Source organism: Sarcophilus harrisii, chromosome 3, assembly GCF_902635505.1.
Source record: "Sarcophilus harrisii chromosome 3, mSarHar1.11, whole genome shotgun sequence".
Taxonomy (NCBI): domain Eukaryota; kingdom Metazoa; phylum Chordata; class Mammalia; order Dasyuromorphia; family Dasyuridae; genus Sarcophilus; species Sarcophilus harrisii.
This window is the reverse complement of record NC_045428.1, coordinates 435,777,639-435,805,181: the sequence shown is the minus strand read 5'-3', so window position 1 is coordinate 435,805,181 and position 27,543 is coordinate 435,777,639. Positions and strand designations below refer to the sequence as shown.

At 35.7% G+C, this 27,543-nt stretch overlaps 1 protein-coding gene across 2 annotated transcripts in view; it reads right to left on the bottom strand.

The window, feature by feature from the left end:
- The window catches only part of SLC7A1 (solute carrier family 7 member 1), a 71,656-nt gene that overhangs the window by 14,277 nt on the left and 29,836 nt on the right, over window positions 1-27,543 (bottom strand). For both annotated transcript variants that reach the window (XM_031960745.1, XM_031960746.1), the window contains exons 2-7: window positions 14,238-14,621; window positions 13,188-13,343; window positions 11,457-11,631; window positions 5,022-5,146; window positions 1,755-1,977; window positions 811-950 (exon numbers count right to left, since the gene is read on the bottom strand). In XM_031960745.1, the coding sequence (XP_031816605.1) occupies window positions 811-950; window positions 1,755-1,977; window positions 5,022-5,146; window positions 11,457-11,631; window positions 13,188-13,343; window positions 14,238-14,607 (1,189 nt within the window). In that variant the 5' untranslated portion in view covers window positions 14,608-14,621. The remainder of the gene's footprint in view (window positions 1-810; window positions 951-1,754; window positions 1,978-5,021; window positions 5,147-11,456; window positions 11,632-13,187; window positions 13,344-14,237; window positions 14,622-27,543) is intronic.

Genomic DNA, 27,543 nt, shown 5'->3' with positions numbered 1-27,543 from the left:
TTACTGGTAGTTTCTTAATTTTTTTTATCTACTTATATGTCCATAATTGTAGTCTACCCCTGAAGACCTAGTCCCGCCCACTAACAAAGGAGTTAAAAAGAATGAGATGAAGGGCAAAACCATAAACTAATTTTATTATATTAAAAAGCTTAAATTCTGTAAGTAGCAGACATAACAATACTGACAATATTTAGCAAATAACTTTTACATTTAAGGATTTTTTGCTACTCAGTAAGGATTCAACCTATTAGTACAATTGATTATCATTTTCAAATTCTATAGCAAATGACATGAGAACTCCAGGTTTCCTATTTGCTTGTATCTGTCAAGTTTCCTTCCTGTTTTGACCTAAACATACTCTTCTTGGTGGAGTCTGAATTCCTTACAAGTTTTGAGCCAAGACAACTTCAAAAATAAAACTTCCTCAACTGATGACCTCTTACTGGGGACCTGCATCCCCAGGAATACACTTGGCACTTTTTACAAAACACTTCCAAAGGGGAAATATCTTTTTCTTCAATGAGTTCATAGTCTAAAACATATAAACCAAATGTCTGGTTTTTAAAGTTAAAGAGGAAACCACCTGGCCAAAAGATCAACATGGAATTGGAATCAACTATGGGTAGAGGTGAATGATTTTAGAAGAAAATGTGTTTTGGGTTCTCCTGATTGACTCATGAAAAATGTCAATAATCTGATGAATCTTACAAAATAAAGTCTCATTTCTGTGAACTCAGTTTCAACTGTAAGAACATTTCTCCCTGACCATGTGGTACAAGAAGTTTCTTTTGATCTTTTTCTAATTCTTACCAGCAATGGCACCAGAAGTTAATGTTGCTATAATTGGAGTTTTGGTCCTTTCGCTGACTTTGGCTAAAAATTTAAACAGTAGTCCATCTTCAGCCATTGCATAAATGACTCGAGGCATGGGAAACATAGAACCTAAAAGACTAGATGGGGAGAGAGGGATGGATAGGGAAAGAGAAAAAAAAGGCAAAATTCATCAGGCTATAATTAGAATGAGCTCATCAAGAATAAAAGAATAGTAATATAAACAAAGACACAGAACATACTCCTGATAATTGATCTATGTCCCTCCTACAATCTCTTAACCCCCAATTCTCAATCATGAGACTTTCCTTTTTAAGTATGGATCAAACAGAAAATTATCAGTATTCCAATAGTCCTTATCCATTATTTCATCACTGTGTGTACTTCTTCTGAGGCACATTGCAACTTACTCAGAATGGTCTTTTAGAATTGTTATGGCCAAGCTATTTATCACCATGTAACCAACCTGTTGATGAATGTCTCCAAACTTAGTTAGACTATCCCTCATATTCAAAGACTTTCTAGTTTCATATCTAACTGAGCTTTGTCTTCATTCTGTTGATACAGCTTTAAAGAATGGAGTCAAACAAAAAGTAAATATATATCACTCACTGTTGAATAACTGGAATAATCTGACAAAGACCAGGGCTTCTTAAACTTTTTCTACCCATAACCCCTTTTTGGCCAAGAAATTTTTATATAACCTCAGGTATAGACATATAAAACAGGTATACAAATGAAACATTTGCTGATAATAAATCATAATTTCAAGACCCCACATTCAGTTGAGACCCCTTACGGGGTCACAAAATACAGTTTGAGAAGCTGGGGCATAGACTAGCATTAGATCTAGATACAATTTTCATTTATGGGTAATTCTATATTTGTTTTTTAAAAAGATTTAAAACAAAATCAAAATTCACCTGGTAGAAAGAGCACAGAGGGAACCAACAGCTACAGCATACTTTGCCCCTTCCCAGCCCACATGCTTAAATGCATCAGGCAATGGGCTATTCACATCCAGGCAGAAGTAAGGCATCATGAGTGTGAGAGCAGCTGATACCCCAAAGTAGGCCACAAAGCAGATCAAGAGGGATGCAACAATTCCCACAGGGATAGCTTTCTGGGGATTCTTTACTTCTTCACCTATTAAGAAAAATTAAAAAGAAATATGCTACAAAAAAAGGCTATCATAGCTAAAGTATCAAACTTTTAACATCTTGGTCTTCAAATGTAAATGAAAAGTGGACCAACTAATAACACACATTTGCAGACTATTTTTAAAGGCTCACAAAGTATATTCTTCAAACCCAGTGAAGAGAACATTATGCCAATTTTATTGGTATTAGCCAAATTTTTAAGATGGGTAAAATGAGCCTCAGAAAGCATTAGTGATACCATTATAGATTAAGAGCTAAAAGGAAATTTACTGACCATTTCATACACGTTTACAGATTAGGAAACCAAGTCCAAGAAAGATGATTTTTCTCAAAATTCACACAGTTACAATACCAGAATCTCTCAAGATCTCAGGTTCATCATAAAAATATAAAAATTATTTTTTATTGTTGAATTGTTTTGGTCATGTCTGACTTTTCATGATCCCATTTGAGATTCTCTTGGCTGAGAGCTCATTTCACAGATGAGGAAATTGAGGCAAAAGGAATTAAGTGATTGCTTGGGATCACACAGTAAGTGTCTGAGATTCTTGAACTCTAATCCTCCAGATTCCAGGAGTAGATCTTTATTCACTGACTACATGACTTATAACACCTCTACAACTCTTTCTTGGCACCCCTACTCCTTCACACTTCCCTTCATTTCCATTTCCTTAAGTACTAGAGCAAGACTGTGCTTCCTCTTCCCTCCCACTAAGAGATCCTTGGCTCCTTGAGGCATAATTTCTTCCAAGTAGCTTCATATAAGATTGCTTATCTTCAATAAGCAACTCTATACATCAATTCCAAATACAACAGCTCTAACCCTGATATTTTTCCTGAGCTGTAATTCCAAATTTCCAATTGCTCACTGGAACTCTCCAGCTAGATGTCTTCAACTCTGCTATGATTAAACTTCATTTTCCAATAGATTTCAAACCTTGAAAGTCTCCTTATTTGTGGTAACATGAATCCTGTGGTTAGCCATGGAGTCATTCTTTTTTTCTCACATCCAATCAGTAGGCCCCATCAATTCTCCATTACTATGAATTTTTAATAATCATATATTATAGTATTACAGATCAACATTAATGATATCAATCATTAATGGTGCCTTTTCCTTTTTATTTGCTGAATCTTAGTTAAGGTTCCATTGCCTCCTATGTAGACAGCTATAATAGCCTAGTATCCTTAACTAGTATCCCTGCCTCTAGCCAGATCGATCAATCAATAAACATTTATTAAATATGTACTATGTGCCAGGCACCTTACTAAACTAATAGGAGATCACATTTATATTATATTTCTCTACAGCAATGATTCCTAACCTGGGAATTCTAGACCAATGGGAGTTTCATTAATGTAAGAGGTCCATTTCATTAAATGATTCAATATGATGAATAAGCAGGAAGTTCTACAGACTGAGTAAATAAATATCATATAAATCTAATTTATAATTTCAAATAACACTGAAATGTACTTTTAAATATTTTTCATTCACTAAACTCATACTCAGTTAAGACCAAGCAGTACACACCATTAACCTCTCATTTTTAGCCAACATTATTAAATAAATACTCACTCCAAGGGCATCTTCCATCCAAAAACTCACTAGGCCCAAATCTAATCCGTTTTGCATCTGAAATCAGATGTACCCAAGGTAGGAGGGCCATACTCACCCTGAGTAAACAAGCTCAGATAAGGAAAATAAAATAAACCAGTGAGGGACTGGATTCTGACTTTTTTAAATATATGGAACTCGAGCTCAAGAAGTATTCCCCATTACCAACAAGATAAAGTCAAACTTCAATTGAACCTGCCATTCAAAGAAAGCACAAATATTACTGCCTAGAGTTCTCTCCTTGGACCTGTTACCTTTCATAAATCCTACCAGAGACAACAAGATGGCTTGCTTTATAGTGCAGTGGAAGTAAGAGACTCAGGAATACCACGGTTCAAATAGGATCTCAGAAACTTTCTAGTTGTGAGACTGGGAAAGTCACTTAACATCTGAATATCTCAGATTCCTTGAAAGAGAGATGCTAATAACAGCACCTACATCCCAAGGATGTTGTAAGGATCAAATCAGATAGTGTTTGTAAAGAATAGTACTACTGGGCAGTGAGCAGGAGGTGCTTTGCAAATACTCATTTCCTAACTTCCTTCCACAAAGGCCCAACTCCGCATTTTTCATGGTCTTTCTCCTGACCATCTCTTTTTTGAACTACTAAAAGGCTGACCTGACAAGTTATGATCTTCAGTTACACTACAAGCAGAGGAATTGGATCACACATTTCTTTGAATTTCAAGCACCTGTCCCTATATAAGGGTAGGTATTCAATGTGGCTTGATGATTCCAGGCCATTGAATAGTCATTAGTTGACCTTTTTGTGCTATTTATTAATGTTTATTAATTTATTCATTAATTATTTATTAAGTTTATTAATGATTCAATTTCTATTTAATGAATGTTGTGTTTTATAATTAAAATAATAAGATATTTAGTAAATAATAATTTACTAATAATTTAATAAATAATAAGATATTTAGAATCAACAGTTCTTCTCCCCTCCCCCCCCCCCCCCTCAAGGTTTTGGAAAGACAAATGATAAGAAATAAGTCTTGAGAAGCACAATGTAGCCTCAACATCTATAGTGAGTGAATAGCAATTCAGGACAGAAAAAGAAAGAATATTAGAAGCACTAACAAAGGAAAGCTCTATGTAACTGGTTATGATACTCCACAGATCTCAGGAATCAGAATCAGACTATACAGACTTATATCACTGCCTCTACTAATGATAAGAGGTTTTCCCTTTGCCATCTGGACCAGGGATCAAGGAAAGAAACAAAACAGCAAACTGCAATCCTAAAATTTATTGAGGTGCACAGGAATAGTATTAAGCGTATAAAATGAGACACAAATTATGATTCAGGCATAAAATTGGCTGAGGAATGATGAGCCAGAAGGTCACCGAGTTGTCATTGGTCCCCAAAACATCCCAAGGCCACAATGCTGAGCCCCCCTGCTTACCTGTGGTTGCAATGCAGTCAAATCCTACAAAAGCATAAAAGCAGGTGGCTGCACCAGATAGGACACCACCAAATCCAAAGGGCATAAAACCGCCGGTACCAATAGAACTGTCACTTAATGTTTCACTAGGAGGAAAAAAAGACATATAAAATTTAAGTTTCAGTGTACAAGTTTCAACGACTATAAAAGCAATAACCAGAACAGTTTTCAAGCTCACTGCTGGACTCAGGGACTTCAGAACACTTAAACAGAAATACAACGTTTCTAAAGGGTTTGAATTGCAAGAGGTAGGGCTTGAACCCGGTCTGCTCGTATGCTGGGCCATGCCGCCTGTCTCAGGGACCCCGTGATAAAATCATAGCACACAGGACAGAGGGAGGGCACCCACACTCACAGACGAAAGCCAAGGGCACATCCCCACATGCTTTGTCCTTCTTGGTCAGAGAAACTTACGTCTCTTACTCTGGAGCTGGAGGCACAGGCTGGCTCCTGAGGGCAGACCAGACCCCCATATCCCTCTCAGATCTCCTTTAAGGACAAACACAAAGCGTCTTCTGTCTAATAAGCCAAGCCAATCTTAGTCTAGCCATGTGTATTTTGACTGGAACAATTTCTGGATTTAGGAAGGGTGCCCAATTCAGTTGAGAATTCATTTTCTTTTCTGCTACTGTCTTGTCTGAGAGGAAGAATTCAACTCACAAGAGACAGTATTCTATAATCCTCTCCTATTTTTATCTGGTCTCTCTGGTTTGCCTAAGATAGTTAGTAGCCAATAATTTTTCTTGCTTTTGTTCCAGGATAGCACTGGACCGGCTGAATTAGCCTACCATAAGGTCACACAGTGTGTTTTGCTACTTTGACTATCCAGAAGTAGACTAATTTTGCTTTGGAATAAGAAAGGGAAAGTTGTTTGATTTTTTATTTTTAACTTTGCTTCACAATGGTTCAAATAAACATTTCCATCTGGTTCCACACACAGCCTCAGTAGACACTGCTGGAGTATCTTGTACACCTTCCCCAAAGTCATCTTATTTTATTATCTTTTCAGTTGGTTATTAAATGAACTAACATTTATTAAAGCACTGAACTAAATGTTGAGGATAAATAGAAAAGGAAAAAACTAGATCCTGGCCCTCAAGGAATTTGTTCTAATGGGGAGACAATATGTAAATAATTAGGTATATACAAACTACAAGCAGTATGAGTGGAAGATAATCTCAAACAGATTCTTCTGTCAAGCAAATTAATTATTTTTTTTAAATTAAAGCTTTTTGTTTTCAAAATATTTATAACACGGATAATTTTCAACATTCACCCTTACAAAACTTTGTAAATTTTTTCCCTCTCTTCCACCCCCTCCCCTAGAAGACAAGTAATACAATGTATGGTAAACATGTCCAATTCTTCTATATGTAGAATTATCCTTTTCTTTTCTTTTCGTTTTTTTTTTTGGCTGAGGCAATTGGGGCTAAGTGACTTACCCAGGGTTACACAGCTAGGAAGGGTTGAGTGTCTGGTGCCAGATTTGAACTCAGGTCCTCCTGACTTCAGGACTGGTGTTCTATCTACTGCGCCAAATTAATTATTCTTATAGACATAATTAACCACCATAGAGGTAGCTGGGTGATGCGAAGAGATAGAGTGGAGTCAGAAAGACCTGAGTTCAAATCTAGCTTCAGACACTATTAAGCTGTGTGACCCTGAGCAAAAATCATTTAATTCTGCCCCATTTTCTTCAACTCCAAACGGGTCATGAAGAGTCAGATATGATGAAACAAAGGGTTGTCTCATCATACAATATAATATTATGAACATATTTAAAGTCATGTCCACACAATACCATGAACCTTGATTTTTTAATAGGACTACTAAACTGATTTGAAAAGATTATGCTGGATTAGGAGACTTTTCCAGTGGTATCTGAAAAGCTCCTTTGATTTCTTTTTGGATAGCCCCCATCCACAAAGGAATAGCTTTTTTAAAGAGCCTTTGAAGTACCAGACTTTGGGATTAAAAGTTTACAAATTCAAGCAATTTTCTACAATTCAATTCAAACCTTTAATAATCACTGGTCATATGTAATTTGATTTCAATAATAGCAGGGTGAGAATTGAGATGCGCCTATGTGATGGCTTGCAAAAGAAACCATTTCATTAAAAGCTGACCTTGCCTAGGATTAGAACTAAAATAAACAGATGACCCAACAATTGGGCTATGGCAAATAGTCCACATATGAAGCAAAATGGTGGTGGAAATACAAGAGTGGGATGGATGCAAAAGATAATAGCCAAACTTGGCAGCAAATTGAACATGGGGGCCAAAGGAGCTCGAGTATCATGGGATCCTGGAACCAGAGAATAAGTAAGCAAGAACACCCAGCAGGGGGTGGCTAGCTCCTCAGCCAAGGTAGGCCCACCTTCTGAGACCCCAGCCACACCTCAACTGCCCTGACACACCCTGGGGACTGTGGAATGCACACTCTACAGTGCTGGGCTCCATTACAAAATAAGGAGATTAAAGACAAAGCCAAACAATTAAAAAGAAATCAAATGTAGAATAAGTGAGAGCTTGGGCTTTGAAAATCAAGTCTTCTCAGAGAAGGAATCTTTCAACCTTGCATATATACACAGAAATGATGAGACTACAGGAAAATCTGTTTACAAAGGCTTTCTGTACTCCAATATTCCCATAACTGCCGAGTCAGGCAGGGGATAAAAAGAGCTACAAGGGATGCTCTGTAATCCTACCCTTCCTTTCTTTTATGGGGTGGTTTTGATTTAAATAAATCAAGGTTATTTTAATGAGTTGAATATGAATGATCTCCTAGCATTAAGAGACCAAGAACAAGGTCACTAAGAACATTAAATGAGGGAAAAGAAAAGAAAGATGGCTCCATCTTGGATGTAGGGTTCTATAAGCTTTTGTATCAGAAAATTCTTTGTAGGCCTGGCAAAACTTCTCAGAATGTTTTTTATAAATGCTTAAAACAATAAAACAAAATACATAAAAAATGGTCTGATATTTAAAAAAAAATTAAAAATAAGGTTAAGAATTCCTGCTAGATAAATTGCAGTTTTAAGGAAGATCAAAGTGTGGGAATGGGATGGGCACAGGAAACTAGCAGCCTGGAAGCAAAGGGAATTTCATTAGGCCTCTCTCTAGGTGGTCAGGTAGTTGACTAAAACTAAAAGAAAGGAGGAAAGGAAGAGAGAATATGCTTGATATGTAAGTCAGGAAAGGGCTGTGAGGGTCAATTAAGGTTCTAGGAAACAGTGGTTCCCTGTTCCCTCCTGCCCCCACCTTCAGAAGTTAATATAAATCAGTGTTTATGCAGTCACCTCCCACCCAACAATTCTGTCTTTAAGGAAATCATGCTGGGACAGTAGGAGAAATGTAGCTTTACTGTTACATTCCCTCATAATAAAGGGCTGTCACTATAAAGTGAGAAGATTGCCTCAACAAGTAACAAAAAAGCCATCTTATTACTAGTCTCAACATCATAAAATCAAATGTCTATGAGAGTTCATAACCTGGGAGATGTGTATTTAGTTTGGAGTTTGGTTTGGTTTTTTTAATCCCAGAAATCCCCTCAGTTTGGCTTAAGATGAAAGAAACCACATCAAGTTTGACGAAAAAATGCTGTCCTCAAGAAAGAGATAGCTTGTTTATTTTCTGGATGGGAATTTTCCTTGACTTGAGGAGGGGTGTCCTGGACCCCTCAGAAAGTTTTTACTAAACTTTACCCGTCTATGACCTCCTTCTCAGATTCATGTTTTTAAATACAAAAATAAAATGTATATGATTAAAAAGGAAATCAATTATTACCAAAAAAGTTATCAAAAGTTTTTTTTTTTAATCAAATCTACAGACCCCAGGTTAAGAATTATGCTGAAACTATTAAGTCAACAGGTAAAAAACAGACCATGTCTTAAAGAAGCTTATATTGAACATCAACTATACTTCTGCTTTGTAGGGCTCATTCATTTGTACTCTGCTAAATATGTTCTCTGAAAGGGAAAAAGAAAAATAATAATTTATTAAATAAAACTTAGTTTCTTTAACCACTGCATCAAATAGTGCTAGAAGTCACTCGAAATGTGATTTTCTAAATAGTGCTAGAAGTCGCTGGAAGAGCTAAAAGTCCCCTAACTGATACCTATTTCTAAATCTTATTGAAATTGGTACTACCAGAAGAATTATCAGTCCTTCCCTCTTTCTCATATTCAAAAAAGGAGGATCAATGATACATAATTTAAGACCCCTTTAATTGACAATTGACCACAGAATCAATCAATCAATCCACAAGCATTTATTAAGCATTTGCTGTGTGCTAAGCAGGCAAAGCATTAAATTCTGTGGATACATTAAAAAGGTAAATATGGTCCCTGTCCTCAAGGAGCTCACTTAATATGAAATAAATTGTACATACAAGATAATATGTAGTAGATGGAAGATAAACTTAGAAAAAGTTGCTGCACTAGTGGAACAGAGGGAAAGGGAAAGAGGAGATGATGGGGAAAACAGTCTCTGGCAGAGAATAGCATTTGAAGTATCTTGAAAAAAGGTAGGGATTCTAAGAACTGAAGGTGATTGGGAAGAGCATTCCAAGCATGTGGGCTATGGAATGTTCACAGAACAGGGAGAAGAGATAAGAAAGCATGTCTCTCTCAGATCATTGTCAAAGATGAAGGACTAAGAGCATGCAACATGGTACACCGTGTCAGAAACCTACTGATAAAGTTTTGCTGGATTGCAAAACTCCGTTCCCACATGCCGTTCTTTTATTATTGCAAAAGATGGATAGCTGGGGAGGGGTGAAGAAGGAAATGAACTCTTCAGAAATAAATATGATGTAAAACAAAATGAAGAAGAAAAGTATATGGATTGCAAAAAAGTGGGGCAGATTAGTAAAAGACAGTAATGCTTTCTGGGCAATTCCTGATTCCACAAACAGAAAGAAATTTTATTCTCTCATTAAGAGAAAGGGGGGGGGGGGGGGGGGTGGAATCTGCTTTTGGAATAACATCAATAAAACTCTGAAGCTTCTGCAACTCATTTGACAGGAGCTAATAAGATTGTTGAAATTTAGAACTATACTGAATAACTGGTGGGAGATAAAGAGGGAAATCTATATAGCTAGGAAAAAATTTTAATACAGCTTATTGATAAAAATTTGAAATTATAATCCAATATCTTCAATAAAGTCAAGGGGTATAAGCAATGGTGATCAGAAGAGATTCTTTGCATTTCACTATGCCTTGTGGATACCAAGTGAAAATATTTAATACTTTCGTCTTAACTCTATTACTTCAAAGCATACTTGTGAATGGCTTAGCTCCATTCTATATTAATGTGTAAGTGAATGAAGGGCTACCAATATGTTTGCGTGAATATTACCAAGGAATGAATGCCCCTTTTTCTGCAATAGGAGTAAATCTCAAAAAGATTATTTGAAACATGAACTGTGTCAAATATGTATTACTCTTAGTAGCATCTTGTTTTTACTAAAGACAGTTATTCCTTTAATTTTCATTAGGTATTAGTACAAATAAGCCTCCAGCCACATAATCACTCATCTATTCATTCAACAAATAATAAGAATCTAAGAAGAATATGAAAGATGAATAACATTTAAGAAGATATTCAAAAGAAAAGAACCTATTATGAGCTCTATTGGAGTGCTTATCTTAGGGGAGGAAAGGAAAGGGAAGAATAGATAAAAAGAATTTGGAACTCATAAATTCAAAAAAAATTAAGCTAAAGATTGTTTTTACATGTAACTGGGGGAAAAGAAAAATTTAAGACAATAGACACACACACACACACACACACACACACACACACACACACAAAATGTGCAAAGTACTGTCCTAGGTACTAAATTTACAATTTGCCTTGGGAAAAGTTGGATGAAAAATGACTGTTCATGTCTCAAGAAAGCCCTACTTTTTTTTTTTGTTCCTATACACTGCCCATCCCTACTGTGTTTTACATTGTTAAATTCAAACTGGAAGCTATCTTTAATGAAGCAGGGTCCCACAATGCTATCAAATAGAAAAATGTAATAATGAAGGTGGAGATTTAAAAGAGAACAGAGGTCATCTGGTGAACCTGCACGATATTAAAATTTAAAGGGGAATTAACTCTCCAAATACCACTGTGTGAAATTTACAAAGCTATACCCAGTTTTAATGAATAATATACCTAAATACATTCCAAACATTATGAAAAATACCTCTGGACTACTTCATTATGGAAAAGAATATTGCTAGAACTCATTAAAATTAGATTAAAAAAAAAGAATGTGTTTTAAGTCATGTGATACCATAAATAGTGTACTGTTAAATATATTTAAAATGAACATAAATTTGACTTGAATCTCAAAAATCAACTATCTATACATGTGCACACACATCCCCAAACTTCACCACTTACTTGTTCAAACAGATATTGTCAGTAGCATTCATTATATCTTCTTTGGTAAGCTGCCAGTTTTTCATGGATCCCTTCACAAAGCCTGACACCATTACAAAGCCCAGGACGAGAACATTGATACAAGTGAAAACTTTGTTAACCATGGCTGATTCTTTCACGCCAAAAGTTAAAAGCGCTGGGAAAATGCACAAATAAAATATGATTATTTAAAAGATAAAGTCTTCATCAAGCAAGCAATACTTTACTTTTAAAGTTCCTTGAAAATAAGCATTATTTCATTCTTTGTATTAGGGCTTCCCTAATGCTATGCCTGGCATGGAGTATGCACTTAAAATGATTATTCATTAGTTTTATATTTTTCAAGTTTAAAAACAAAACTGAACCAACTTTCATTATGATTATCATAATAATATGTTGTTATTGATTCTCCCAATGAGCCCCTAAGTCAGTTCATGGATTTAAAGCTGAAAGGGACCCCTGCTGAATTTGAAATAGCTGACATTTTTTAGTTTTCAATATTTGGCCACCTCTATATGATTTATTTGATTTAAATATGCAAAGTAGGAGATGAAACATACCTCATGGAGGGGATGAAAGCTATTAGGGTACAATGATTACTATTATTATCATTATCACTATTTTAGTTACCATTTACATAACTATGTGCCAGTCATAAGCTAAAGACTTCACAAATATTTCATGTTCATCCTCACAACAATCCTAAGACATAAGTTGAAGAAAACTTTCTTCTCCTACCCAACATTCTTTTCAATGATACTTCCCTCTTAAATTCACAAGAGTAAAATTAAAATCTTTTGAGATTTGGGGCTGTTCTATTAGCTAAGTCACTAGAGGCAGTCTGTGGTACATAATAACTTCACTTCTTGGACATGCAGAAGAGTAGCAGCTGATTTTTAAAACCATCTTAAGCTTTGTGAACTTTAAATGATTACTGTCTTCAAGCTTTCTGACTTGGCATTTAGATCACGTAAATCAGTTTGTCAATCTCTTCTCAGGTAAACTATACAGAAGAAAATCTCCCATGTTGGTGGTAAAAGTCTGAAGATTTTATATATCAGACAAGCTGTTTTCCAGAAATATACTATTTTAGTTCTGTGACCAAGACTGATTTTTAGCACATTTCCTTTTTAAAGATATGTTTTGATAATTGTTAGGTACAAAACAAATATTTCCATTAAATAAATAGGCACACTTGAGCAGATTCCACAATCCATATTGCTCCACATTTTGCAGGCTGGCAAACTCTATCAACTGGCAATTTTATCAAGCTTGACAACTTCACTTAGCAGACAAAGTTCTACTAAGTCATTACTGCCATCTGAACAAGAAGGTCTTCTGAGGAAATCTCACTCCACAAACAGACGGCTTCATCGGACACTTAAGATTCTCATCTAACATGAGGAATTATAAAGGATTTTGACCCCTACCTGGGTGTGTGACCTAAAGCAGATCACTCAACCTATCCAGGCTTCTACTCACTAGTAAAATTAGGGACTTAGACCAGACTGACATGCAAAAATCAACTCTACAGCTATTAAATATGCTGGTCCCCATTTACAATTAACCAAAAAATCTTTAGTGTCAGAGGCTCAATCTGGGAAAAAAAAAAAAAAAGAATTTTGCTTTTTCCTGCTAACACAATGAAAATACTGAGGTACTTGTTGTGTAGACAGCCACCTAAGATTATTATTTTTTAATGTCATCATTTACCTGTTAAAATCAGAATGATAATCACAGAAAATATGTCTGGGTATTCAGCTAATCCAGGAGTATCCAAAGACATATGTGTTCGGGAAAAATCCCCAATAGGTTTGCCTATCAGTTCATCAAATGTTGCACTCCATGCTCTTGCTACACTTGAGGTACCTGTCAAGAGAGACATAATCACCAAAAAGTTCATAGAAAATTGGGCACTTCTCTGAGCACAATGCAGGAAATGCAGCTTATGCCATGAAATACACACTCGGTGCTAATTCATTGTTTTATTCACAAAAAGGTCTTATGTTATTGTATATATAATCATATGTATTATGTAAATAATTATTATATAAATATAAAAATTTTTATATTTCTTACGTCTCTTTGGATCCAAAACCCTCTTTGGATATAAAATGATCCATTTCATATAACCATGTTTACAAACTCTGGCATGCTATTAAAATTATAGCAAGAAATTTTTAATGTTTAACTTTTAAAAAATATCTTCCATCACTAGTTTTTATTTTATTTTATTTATTTATTTTATTATAAATTTACAAGAACAATGTGTGTTTTGGGTACTATAGATTACTGAAATGATGTAAAGACTCATCCCACTGACTTCACCAGTTGGGCCTATGTAAAGCTGTAGCCTCTTCAACCATAGATTAAAGAGGGTCCTGTACCTCCTTGTCCCACCATTGGTATACTATTCCAAGAGAAATTGAATTCATGAACTATCCGTGATCTTACCCAGCCTTACCTTTCATATACTAATTTAACAGAATCAGGGGGAAAAACCCCCTACTATGTACGGTGTTGGCCAAATTAACAAGAATTGAGTTCTCCCTAGCTTTCCTAGATTGCTATAAAAGACTAGGTAAGACAGCACTTTCCATTTTCTCCAAGTCTAAAATTCTGAGTCAGAATTAAAGACGGGTCAGCTCCAGCTCGGCAGGGGAAAGCAGAGCAAAGTGCTGCCCTGCAGGAAGTGAGAGGGCTCTGGCTCGTAAGCACAGACCCGAGGGCAGCCGCCTGTGGTCTGGCTCTGAGGCTGCTTACCGATGATGTAGGAGAGAATTAAGTTCCAGCCGGTGATGAAGGCCCAGAGCTCACCCACAGTGACGTAGCTGTAGAGGTAAGCGGAGCCAGTCTTTGGAACCCTAGCACCAAACTCCCCGTAACACAGTCCTGCTAAGACGGAGGCCAAGGCAGCAATGAGGAAGGAGATAACAATGGAAGGGCCGGCATTCTTGCGGGCCACCGCGCCAGCCAACACATAGACCCCTGCTCCGAGCGTGCTGCCCACGCCGAGAGCCACCAAATCAAACGTGTTCAAGCAGCGAGACAGGCGGCTCTGCTCTCGGCTGCAGTCCACAACTTTCCGCCGTAAGAGCTGTTGTCCAAAATTGAGGAATACTTTGCACCCCATGGCACTGATCAAATCTGATAAAGAAAGAGAGAGAGAGGAATACCATTAACAAGGATGTTTCGTTCCCATGATTATACCACTACTGATAATGAGTCAGCACAAAAGTCAGGGATCCAGGCTCAGAAGCAGGGAGACTTTTTTTGTGTTCAATAGTATTTTATTTTACATGGAAAGATAATCCTCAACATTCATCTTTGTAAGATTTTGAGTTCCAATTTCTTTTTCTTCTCTCTCCTACCTCCCCTCTCCCCAAGATAGCAAGCAATACAATATAAGCTATATATGTACAATTATTTTAAACATATTTCCATATTTCTCATGTTGGAAAAGAAAACAAAAGGGAAAAATTACAAGAAAGAAAAAGAAAAAAAAATTTTTTTTAAGTGAAAATGGTATGCTGTGATCAATATTTACTCTCCATAGTTTTCTCTCTGAATTCAGATGGTGTTTTCCTTCCCAAGTCTATTGGGATTGTCTTGGATGATGGTATTGCTGAGAAGAGCTAAGTCTACCAAAGTTGATCATCATGTAATCTTGCTGTTATTGTATACAATGTTCTCTTAGTTCTGCTCACTTCACTCTGCATAAGTCTCCAGGCGGTTCTGAAATCAGCCTGTTCATCATTTCTTATAGAACAATAATATTCCATAACAAACATATGCCATAAATTATTTAGCCATTCCCAACTGGGGCATCCACTCAATTTCCAGTTCCTTGCCACCACAAAAAAGAGCTACTACAAACATTTTTGCACATTTGGGTTCTTTTCTCTTTGTTATTATTTCTTTGGGATACAGACCCAGTAATGATATAGCTGGATGAAAGTGTATGCAGTTTTATTGCTCTTTTGGATGTAGTTTCAAATTGAGGAGAGTAACTTTTATTCAAATCCACCTTTAATAACCTGGCTGTATAATTCAGGCCAAGCCATATAACCTGTAACCTCTCAGCTCCCCAAGCTCTCCAATTCTATACTAAAGCCCCTGGGTCAATCATATGTTGCAGAGCAGGGGCTAATCCACATTGATAAAGCAGTTTCCTCATTAGACTGATAAAATCAAAGGGAGCTAGAGGATGCAGTGGATAGAGGGCCAGATCTGGGGTCAAGAAGACCTCAAGTCCAGTTCTCAATCTTCCACTGATAGATTCCCTATTTCTATCACCCTTTACTCAATCCCCTACATTAGTCCACTTTAAAACTCCCCCTTCCTTCCACTGTACCCTCTCAAATGCTGCTATACTATGGATAACAAACTTGCTTTTTCCTTTTTCACACGCTCTATCACCTTGTTCTCACTAAAAGCTGGCTCCTTCTTGTTGCTACATCCAAGTGCACATTTATTCATACCTATCTCCTACAGCTGTGGGAGTTGGAATACTCTTTGTTCCCCACTGCCAGTTCCAGTATCTCCCTCTATAAAACTGAAGAACTACCCCAGTGGTGGAATGGAAATTTTCTGTGGATAACTTTTTTTTTCCTTCAGGAATTGGGAAAGAACAGAGGATATTTAGTATAATGGGACACACTAATATTAAATGTTTGCTGAATTTCATCTGATGTGTCTGACAGTTTAAATATAAAATATTAATTTCAGCTATCAATTTTTCTTTGATCCAGTACTTTTATATGCACACACACACATATATATATACTGAATATTTATGTATGTGCATATATATATGTTGTGTGTGTGTGTGTGTATATATATATATATATATATATATATATATTTAATGTATGTATGTATATGTGTATATGTGTATCTCTGCAGACCTTAGAGTACTATCTAAATGATAGCTATTACTACTATTTGGCACTACTACAATCGTGTATAAAATGTGAGGACTTAATTGTTTGTCCATTGCTGGAAGAAAAAAAGCAGTCATATTTATAGAAAATATAAACTAAACACCCATGCACACAAAAAAAGGATCTTTTAAAGAAAATGGGCACACCTGTCAGATTGGCTAAGATGACAGGAAAAAATAATGATGATTGTTGGAGGGGATGTGGGAAAACTGGGACATTGATTCATTGTTGGTGGAGTTGTGAACGAATCCAACCATTTTGGAGAGTAATTTGGAACTATGCTCAAAAAGTTATCAAACTGTGCATACCCTTTGATCCAGCAGTGCTACTACTGGGATTATATCCCAAAGAGATTATAAAGAAGGGAAAGGGACCTGTATGTGCACGAATGTTTGTGGCAGCCCTTTTTGTAGTGGCTAGAAACTGGAAACTGAATGGATGTCCATCAGTTGGAGAATGGCTGAATAAATTGTGGTATATGAAAATTATGGAATATTACTGTTCTGTAAGAAATGACCAACAGGATGATTTCAGAAAGGCCTGGAGAGACTTACACGAACTGATGCTGAGTGAAATGAGCAGGACCAGGAGATCATTATATACTTCAACAACAATACTAGATGATGACCAGTTCTGATGGATCAGGCCATCCTCAGCAACAAGATCAACCAAATCATTTCTAATGGAGCAGTAATGAACTGAACCAGCTATACCCAGAAAAAGAACTCTGGGAGATGACTAAAAACCATTACATTGAATTCCAATCCCTATATTTATGCACACCTGCATTTTTGATTTCCTTCACAAGCTAATTGTACAATAATTCAGAGTCTGATTCTTTTTGTACAGCAAAATAATGTTTTGGTCATGTATACTTATTATGTATCTAAGTTATATTTTAATATATTTAACATCTACTGGTCATCCTGCCATTTAGGGAGGGGGGGGGGTAAGAGGTGAAAAATTGGAACAAGAGGTTTGGCAATTGTTAATGCTGTAAAGTTACCCATGTATATATCCTGTAAATAAAAGGCTATTAAATTAAAAAAAAAAAAAAATGGGAAGAAAAGCATTCTTTGGAAAGTCAGTTGGAACTACCCAGATGCAGTCCATTTCTTTTTAATAGGTACAGAGTATCCTAATAGAGGAACAGTCCTTATAAGTACATATCTGAGAAACATACTAGGATATAAGAACTCTTATTATTAAGGGTCTTGGCCTAGGAAGTTAGCCCATCTGGATTCTAGTCCTTACTCTTCCACTTACCATTCTGTCCATTCTACCACTGTCCAATCTTGGACATGGCAGGTATTTCCCTTTCTGAGTCTCGGTTTCCTATGTAAAATGGAAATTTTGCTGTTTGTTTGACTACCAGACAAAGCTATCAGTAGAGATCAAATGAGATGTAAAAGTACCTTGTAAACTATTATATAAACACAAGACCTTATTGTTAGATCATTATCTTGGGGTCAGGCAGTTAAATTAACCTACAATCTATATTTTATTACTATTTTTCAAATACTTGCACCTTTAGAAGAGTAATTAATAAGAAAAAGAGGGCTGAACATGGAAGAGTTGATGAATCCTAACTGACTTATTATAATTTACTCAGTTCCCCCATCTGTCTGCCTCATAGAAATGTTATAAAGAAAATATTTTGCGAAATATGAAGCACCCCATATAATTAGGCCCCAAAAGAAAATGTTTCCCTCTCTTCTTTGAAGAGATGGGTACAAAACATTATATATTTCAGGCTTGGTTGGCAGGTTGGCAAGTTTTGCCAATTGTCTCTTTCTTTATCCTTTGCTACAATGGAAGGAGAGGAAGAGGGAGAGGTGGAGATGAAGATGACATCAAAAACATTTCAATGTTCAAAGCACTGTGTAAAGGTGAGTTATTATCAGCAGATCTCTAATCTCTGCCCATATTAACTATTTTTAATTCAATTAATAGAACAGGGCCTAGAATCAGGAGAATCTTAATTCAAATCCAGCCTCAGATACTTATTAGCTGTATGACTCTGGCTAAATTACTTAATCCCAAGTGCCTCAAAAAAACAAACAAACCCAGAAAAGGAACTGCATTTTTAAAAAAGTATAAATAGGCGAGTTAGTTGATGCAACAGATAGAGCACCAGCCCAGAAGTCAAGAGGACCTGAGTTCAAAGTGGCCTCAGACACTTAACACTTCCTAGCTGTATGGCTCTGGCTAAGTCACTTAACCCCAATTGCCTCGGCAAGAAAAAAAAAGTATAAATACATCACACGCACACACATACACAGAGCTATGTAATTTTACATTTAACATAATATTACAATATACCACAGCAAAATTATAATAAATTCCAGCCAAGATGTCTGTTGTTTGATTGTCTATAGAATTAAGGTCTCTATTAAAAACTAAGTATTTTTTCTACGTTTCATGATAGAAAAAAATCAACTAGATACAAATTATCTTCCTCCCAGGATTATTTTTGAAGAAAAATACTATGATCATGGAATTGAGAGTTTAATATCCAGAATTAATTTGTCTCATTCCCAATTTCAGCTCTTCTGACACTACACACACACACACACACACACACACACACACACACACACACAAACCACACACACACACACACACACGCACACACACACACACGCACATTTAGGCTTAGGCTGTAACGCAGTTGGATTCCAAAACAGTAAATATGATGAAAGTACTTCCCTGTGTTCACAATGACCTAATTGTTCTATTTTCTATGTCAGGTATACAAGAAGACTTCCTCCTGCTTTTAGATAGAAAGTTCCCGAAATATTTTTAAATCATTATCTAAATAAATAGGTTACCCTTTCTTTGCTGAAACAAATTTGTACAATAGTAGACTTCTTATTTCTTCCAACTACAAACCCAATTGTTCTATAATAAATCACTTAGAGACAGCAGGGTTCAGAAGAAAGATAATACAATTTGGAACGAGGACAATAAGTTTAAATTTCAGGTAAACCACTTAATATTTGGGACTATGGGCAAATCACTTCAGTCCCTGAGTTCAAATGAGGAAGTCAAATTCAATGATCAAAGTCCAGTATAGACTTATAAATGTATAATCTTATAAGAAGTACAAATCAACTCCTTATCTTGAATCTAGGGAAGGAGGGAGTGGAATCACAACAGTTCTTATTATGGGATGAAGTCTACAATGCAACTCCATTTAACTCCTTTGTTTTTCTTCCCAGAAAAACCTTCTCTAAAATTAAAGAGTGAATGCATGTTTTCTGAAGAGCATATCCTAACTATCTTCTCTATAAAATTCTAATTCAGAGTTGACCTAAATGCTACTGTAAAGCTACTGAAAAGGAATAAAAGAAAAAATAAAGTGAATTCATGGTCAGGATTTTAAAGACAAAGCCTATCTCATCTGTACAATTTTAAAGGCTCCCTATAAAGGCAGTGATGAAAATAGAGTTGAAATAATTAAAAAAAAAAAAAAGCACTCCACCTCTTAATAACATAAAATAGCATACATTTTTCAATGGCAAGGTTTATGTTCTCTTTCCTCGCTGTCATAAAGAGGGTACTACCCTTAATGGCTTATCAGAGAGAAAAGCTGTTATTAGTCTATAAATGCCCTTTTTTTAGAGGGGGAAGGAGGTAGAAAACACTGCTTTCCTTTATAGAGTTGGTTTTAGTGAGACAAAAAGTAAAATAACTGGGCTTTAGGAATGAATGTGCTCCATAGGTGACTGGCCTGTTTTTACCCCTCATCTGACAAATGCTTGACAACAATCAAGCTTTTCTATGATTGTGATCATTCCAAGAATGATCTTCAGATTCATCATTCCTAAAATGATCTTCAGAATATCTGCAAATGATATTCAAACTATCCCTTCCTCTAGCACTAAATTCTATCTATGATGCTATAAGCTACCATTTTTCCTCCAACTATAACATAATTTCTTCCAGTTAGATTTGAAACCTGCCTATGGGGTTGAGAGGAAGAAGAAAAAAGGCACTTTTCATCAACTCTGAAAAAGGTCTTATATCCAAGGTTTATAAGAAAATAATAAATCTATAAAAACAAGATTCATTCTTCAGTGGTTAAGTGGACAAAGGATATGAAAACAGTTCAAGGGAAAATTGCAAAATATGAAAGATTGCTTCAATTCCCTAATTTAAAAAGATACACCACAAAATAACTGAGATTTACTCTCATATCCAGCAAACTGACAATGATAGAAAAAGTCAGTATAGGAAATACTGTAAAAACATTGAATTGATCTCAATGGCTTCTACAAAAGCAACTTGGAATTATTTGGAATTTGGATTTATACAAAGAAAGTGATCCTACAACCCAAAGAATTCCATAGCTTGTCATACACTAAGGAGATCAAAGACAAAGAGATCTCAAATACACCAAAATATAAGAAAAATGTGAAAACTGAGTGCTCCTCCAGACAAACTGACATAAATTCAACTGCACATTGTTGTCAACTGTAAGAAATTAAGAAGATGAAGAAGTCAGGAGCATGGGAAAGTGACAGTGAAATAAGTGGATTGATGAAAACAATGTATACAAAGACTACAACATTAAAAAAAAAAAAAAAATGAAACAATGCTTTGGAATTATTGTGGGTGAGCTCCAGGACAAAGAAAAGATGAGCAAATGTACCTATCCCCCTTCTTTCCAGAAGCAGGAGACTAGGGGTGGTACACAGCTTAGCCTGCTTGCAGGTTCCTCTGTCTCTGTCTCTGTCTCTCTCTCAATCTCTCTGTCTTTCTCCCTCTCTATCTCTGTGAAGGGGTATAACACTGCATACACTATTTCCAGGAGCCCACATCCTTCCTCCCTCCTTTCCTCCTTTCTTTTCTTCCATCCTTCCTCTTGAAGTGGAGAGGATATAGACCCTGAGCTGGCCTTTCAGTCTGCACAGACAATGGTTCACCAGCTCCTCTGAGTGAACCTTTCATAAGCCTAGAATATTATGGGAATGAATGGATCACTAATGATTGGGGACAATCAAAATATTCCACAAAATTACCTCTTCCTTAGCAAATCTAAAAAATGCTTAAATAAAACTTGATGTACTAGACCAAGTTGGAGGGTAGGGGACAGTATTCCAAGTACTTTGGATAGCAATGGTATAACTTTCTCCTAAGAGAGAACCTGCTTTGGTCAGCTATAAATATGTATTATATTTATATACTCTGACATATATGTCCTTCTTGACAAGTCACCTCACACAGCTAAGTCTATATATAAATTAGAGAGCAGCTGTCATTCTGCATAGAGTTTCCTCATTGGGAATTCTCTACACCAATGAAATTAAAAGTTCCAGTCCAAAATACACACACACACACACACACACACACACACACACACACACACACCATGAATGGCTAAAACAAGGTAACATGATATAATTTGTTGCTTAGTCATTAATTGGGAGTGACAATGGACATGGTCCTCTGATGACTGAGAATCCTGCTGTACTTAATGCCATGATTCTGAACCTCAATTTTCTGTTCGGTAGTATGGACCTAGGAGAGGACAGAATGATGGCTGGGGCTAGTCCCGAAATTATTTTGTTCTCCTCTTCTCCTCCTCCTCACAAATTGTTTTTGTCATTTGCTTCGTGCTCAAAACAAGAACACAAAAGATTCTAATTAGCTGATGAATTCTCCAAATCGCCCCAATGATAAAACCTGGGATCCATGAACACATGATCAAGGCATGTGCTAAATCGAGCTTCAATTCAACATAGCTTTGCTGTGTCCTGACACTTTTCCTGCCAGTCTGGGGGATCTTGCTCACATAATCTAGGTCCTGTCCACAAAAATAAGGAAGGCCTTAATCCACCAGGACCAACCCTTAAATAAAAAGAAACCCCATTTTTTGTTTTTGTGGTCTGCCATTCCAACTTTTCCAGCTCATTTTACAGGCGAGGAACTGAGGCAAATAGCTAAGTGAGTTATAAGTCTGAGGCTGGATCTTTCTGATTCCAAGCCCAATACTCTATCCATTGCACTACCAAGTTGCTCAGAGATACCCTCCTCTCAGCTCCCCATTTATGTTAGTTCATGCTCAGTAACAGAAATGAGATGAGGCATTAGAAGCAATACAAAAAAAATTCTAGATTTAGAATTGATTCTTGGGTCCAAATCCTGACTGACAAATATCGTTTGAACAAGTCACTCAACTTCTTTGAGTATCTATTGGTTTTTCATTTTCAAAATGAGAGGGTTGGGAGTCTCAGTTCCCTTTTAGCTCTCGTCATAGAGCTCCAGTAATACTATAATGTTATAAATGAAGGCTCTTCATTTATAATGTTATATAGTTAAAACATTGTAATTATAAATTACATGTTAATGGACAAATTATAACATGTAATACATATTATATAATATTTTATAAACATATAATATAACATCATTTATAATATGGTATGAATGAAAGACCCATTCAGGTTTTAATTTAAGAACCCATGATTTCTCCTGACCATCCAAGAGATTAACAGACAGTGGAAAATAGAAATACCTTCCATGATGGAAAGAAAGGCCTGTTCTAACGCTCCAGGTGCTTGTCTTTTTAATATATTTAACTTGTGAGACATACAAACAAGGAATCTTACAACATATTTTAACAGGTTCCTAAACTGTTTTGATTCAAAATCCTAAAATACAACTCAATAAGGCAAAAGTAAACACCAATGGCAATGTCTAATATCCTCCTAAAAGGGAGATTATCCTAAAATAAATGCTTTCACAAATTAAGCTCTGTTGTACGTGAAGGTTTCATTTAGGCAATCTCAAATACTACTGAATCCATTGCTAATAACTCTTCTCAGTTTTCACAGAATCTCAAAAATGAAAGAAATTTCAGAAGCCATCTATTCCAAATACTGTCTGAATAGGAATCTACTCTTCAACAGTCAGCATGTATTTGAAGACCTCAAGCAATGGGCAACCTGCTTCCTAATGCATACGGCTTTTATATTCTTGGTAACACTTTTTTAAAAAATAATTAACACTTCAGTACTCATCAAGATGAACCACACAGAAGAAAGATAATCATTCAAAACTCATTTCTTTTCATAACATTCACCAACACTTTATATTAATTAACTTTAATTCACTGAGCAGGTCCTAATTTAAAAGCATCTAACTTAATCGTTCCCATAGTCTCAAGTTTTCCCTCCCTCCCTGAAAATTCTTTAGAGTTTTTAAAGAATTTGTATTTATACCAGATTGTATATTTATAAAAATTGTTTATTTATAAGTAAAAGTGAAAAGAAGATATTTTTAAAATCAAGAGCAACTTAGAATTTCTGGACACACTCCCAAGGCAGAACAGCCCCAACTGATGAAACTCCAATCACCTTAAATATCTTTCCCCGCTTCTTTATTTGGTTTGACTGTAGTACCTGGCATTATATTAATTAGATCTGAATTAATAATCATACATTTTTGTAAATGCCTCCAAGAAACCTAAATCCATTGTTAGCCAAATGGTGCAAATTTATGTAATTAAGACTGCTTTCCTCCCAAAACTTCTCAGTGATGTTTCACTACAGAAAAGAGTTTTATTTGGAGTGATGAGGTATGAGCTAGGAAGAATTATAGGTAATTTTTAAAGGCTGAGCATTTAGGAGACAAGCCTTGGAGATTTAATGAAAGGACTAAGATAACACAGGAGCACTAGGATCTCAAAGAGAGGTCAATGGTAATGGGCAATGGAAGTCTGTCCCAGAAAAAAAGCCTAATTCTAGTCCTTTGGCCTGGGAGAAAGGGCAAAAACTTTAGAACCCCAAATTCAGTCTGCCTTATTGAAGCTATTTTGTAATCTAGAATGATAATAGCTGGCTTTATAATTTGCTTATAAAGTCACAAAACATTTTTTGTATCGTATTTCATTTAGGCAGATAATTACCTTTTTATAATATTGTTCCTAGTGGAAAATGTATTACATATCCCAATTCAGAAATGAGTTACAAACCCAGTCTTAGAGCATTACTCATTCATACATTGAGAACTGCCCTTTTTTTCCCCATAGTCTACTATATGTGAGGTAAGATGTTACATTGATAGGGGTGAGGTGGGGTGGGGGACAACACAAGGAGGTACAAATACAATAAGATATATTTTTTGTTCTTATACAATATGGTTGGGGAGATAAAGCACACATAAAAATAACTACGGAACATATGGTTGGTATGGGCAATAAAGGAAGGAGGAGAGCTCACTTCCTACTGGGATGATAAAGAAAAGCTTCATAGATAAGTTAGGCCTTGGAGAAAGGAATGGAGTTATGGGGCTGACTAGAAAAGGCTGTGGTTTTGCTGAACAAGTGAGAGATAAGAACAAAACATAGAATTTTCCCTGCCATCCTATAGCATCCATAGGGGATCTTGAACACAGAATGGTAGAGACTTGCTTTTGAGTACCCTTCATATCAAGTGGCCAGAGGAACATATATATACATCGTTATCTCTTGCTCTGCTCAAGTGACCAATTAACTTCTTTAGAGATCACACATTTCTTTAATAATATCCTTTAGTCTGTATTTCCAATGTTCTTCTTGATTCCCTTTTTGTGTGATTCTTCTCTTCAATTCTCTTGATTGAAGTGTGAAGTGTTCCAAGAGCATCATTTAAGTAAGTTTCTTTAAATTCTGAAAAATGAGGGAGTAGGATAGAAATCCTTAAAGCTGGATCCTGTGAGTAGAAGCTGAATGGATCTTATTTTGAGCAAAATGTCTTTCATTTAACGGGTTATTTAACAAAGTACTGTTACATGGCATATTTTCCTATGAATTTTCCCCCCTCTCTGTTATTCTATCAATTAGCCTTGAGATATACGTAACACACACCCAGAGTTACCATGGAAATTATCTATGTGGGTTATGTCATACAGATTAGACTCAAAATAACAGGCATAAATAATCCTGAAACTTTATCTTCATAAGTAGGAAATAACACATTTTAGGGCAGATCCTCCCCTATTTTTAGAATCATCTTTTGTGGATATCCCTAAAAGTCAGAAATCTGTTCAAATGTTAAAACAGTTAAATTTAATACCACTGACTTTCTAAGCTTAAGTTTGAAAATGATACAGTCACTTAATGGTACACATTCAACAAACAGAACCACTTTTCATCTCCTTTCTCTATTGGAGCTTTATATGAAATAGAGTACTGGTTGTGAATGAAATTAGCAGATTTAATAGTGATAATAGCTAGCATTAATTTATACAGCGCTTTAAAGTAGACAAAGAATTTTACAAACATCTCATTTGGGAGGTAGGTGTTATTATTATTTCCATTTTAAGAATAGAAAACTCGGATAGATAAAAGTTAAATGACGATCTCTGTCAGTGTTCCTCACTTCAAGTTCAGCATCTATCTACTATATCACAGAGGCTGCCTAGATTTATTCTAAATATAGGACAGAATCAAATAAAGATCAATTACTCTGTGATCATGAGAAAGTGACAAATTTTTCAAAGCACCCATTTCCTCATTGTATAATCAGTCTAACAATATTATCACCTACCTGTTAACTCTAAAGAGCCATCAACTTTGAACTTATAATAACAGCTAACAATAATTGTTATACAGACATAAAACCTTTCTTTCTGTTTCTATAGTCTCACTTGTACTGTCTTTCTCATAGAAAATATATTTGCAGAAGACCAAGATTATATTTGCCTGAATTACTAAAATTCCCCTGAGGAATTTGAAAAGCATGATCAATTAAATCAGTATTTGGTCACTGATTGCTGATCATAGAAAAGAACAGACCAACAAAGTCCTATGAATAAGACAGGAATTCCAAAGGCATAAAAGAGTATATCACAAGATGTAAAGAAACTAGTTGTCACTATAAGTCAGTAAGGCCTGCAAATATTAAAATAAAAATATTAATCTTTAGATTAATAAAGTTTTGCTGGAGTATAATATAGAGCTAAAAATAGAACAAAAGACTAATTTTGGATTTCAAATATTTATATTTTCTTTATACACCCTAATCATGAAATCAAGTATGCTGTCTGACATTCTTTATATTGATTGGTTGAGGGAGTGGGATTTCTTGTTCTTGATTTTTTGTTTGTTTTAATCACATAGACAAGATAAATGGCAAGAGGGCTAATGCATGGCCCGATATAAAAGTCTGAATCAACATGAATCTAATTATTCCAGATATTTTAGTAATAGATGAATTCAGGGCACTGTACAACATTGGCCTTCTGTGATTTAAAAAGTCAAATATTTGGATCCTCCTATATACTAGTTAACTATATAACTAGCTAACTAGTTAAAGTATCCAATTGCTTTACTAATGGCAGGCAGCTAGGTGGTACAATGGAGCACTCATACTAATAATTAGGTTTTATTTGTTTGCTGTTGGCATATGAGAATATATTAAGAAATGAAATAATCTGAAATTCCAAGAGTCAGGAAGATCTGAATTTAAATCACTCCTGAGATACTTACTACAGGTATGACCCTGGGCAAGTCACTTAATCTGTTTACCTCAATTTCCTCAATTACAAGAGAGGATAATAGCAACTCAAGGTTACAGTTGGGATCAAATGATAATATCTGAAAAGTATTTTGCAAACCTTAAAGCACTCCATAAATGACAATGGACAAGATAATACTAAACTACCTGAAATCCTAAAAGAATGGGAGAGATACCATATCCAAATTAATTAGTCCCTGCTTTTCCTTATCCAGGAATCTTTCAGCGATTTACTCTAATTCCTTAGATCTCTAAATTTATTCTACAAGTACAGAGTAATGAAAACCAGGGAAATTAATTCCCAAACATCTCTCCCAGGCTTTCACAAGCTCTCTGATAACCGTATAGAAAACTAATTCTAGCACTGTAATTTCCTGCCATTGTAATGTGATAAATATCTTGCACATCTTGAGACTAAGAAAAATAATAGTCCAGTCCAAATTACCTGAAAAAATTAGCATTATTCTCAGAAGTTCTATTTTCATCAAATGATTTCTAAATCAAGCCATCAAGTTTAATTCAGTTGTATAGGAAAATAATAAGCTATGGCAGCCTGCTTTTGTCTTTTTAGGACACAGAGCTCAGAGGCAGCTTAATCAGATAATATTCTCCCTATAGAAGAAA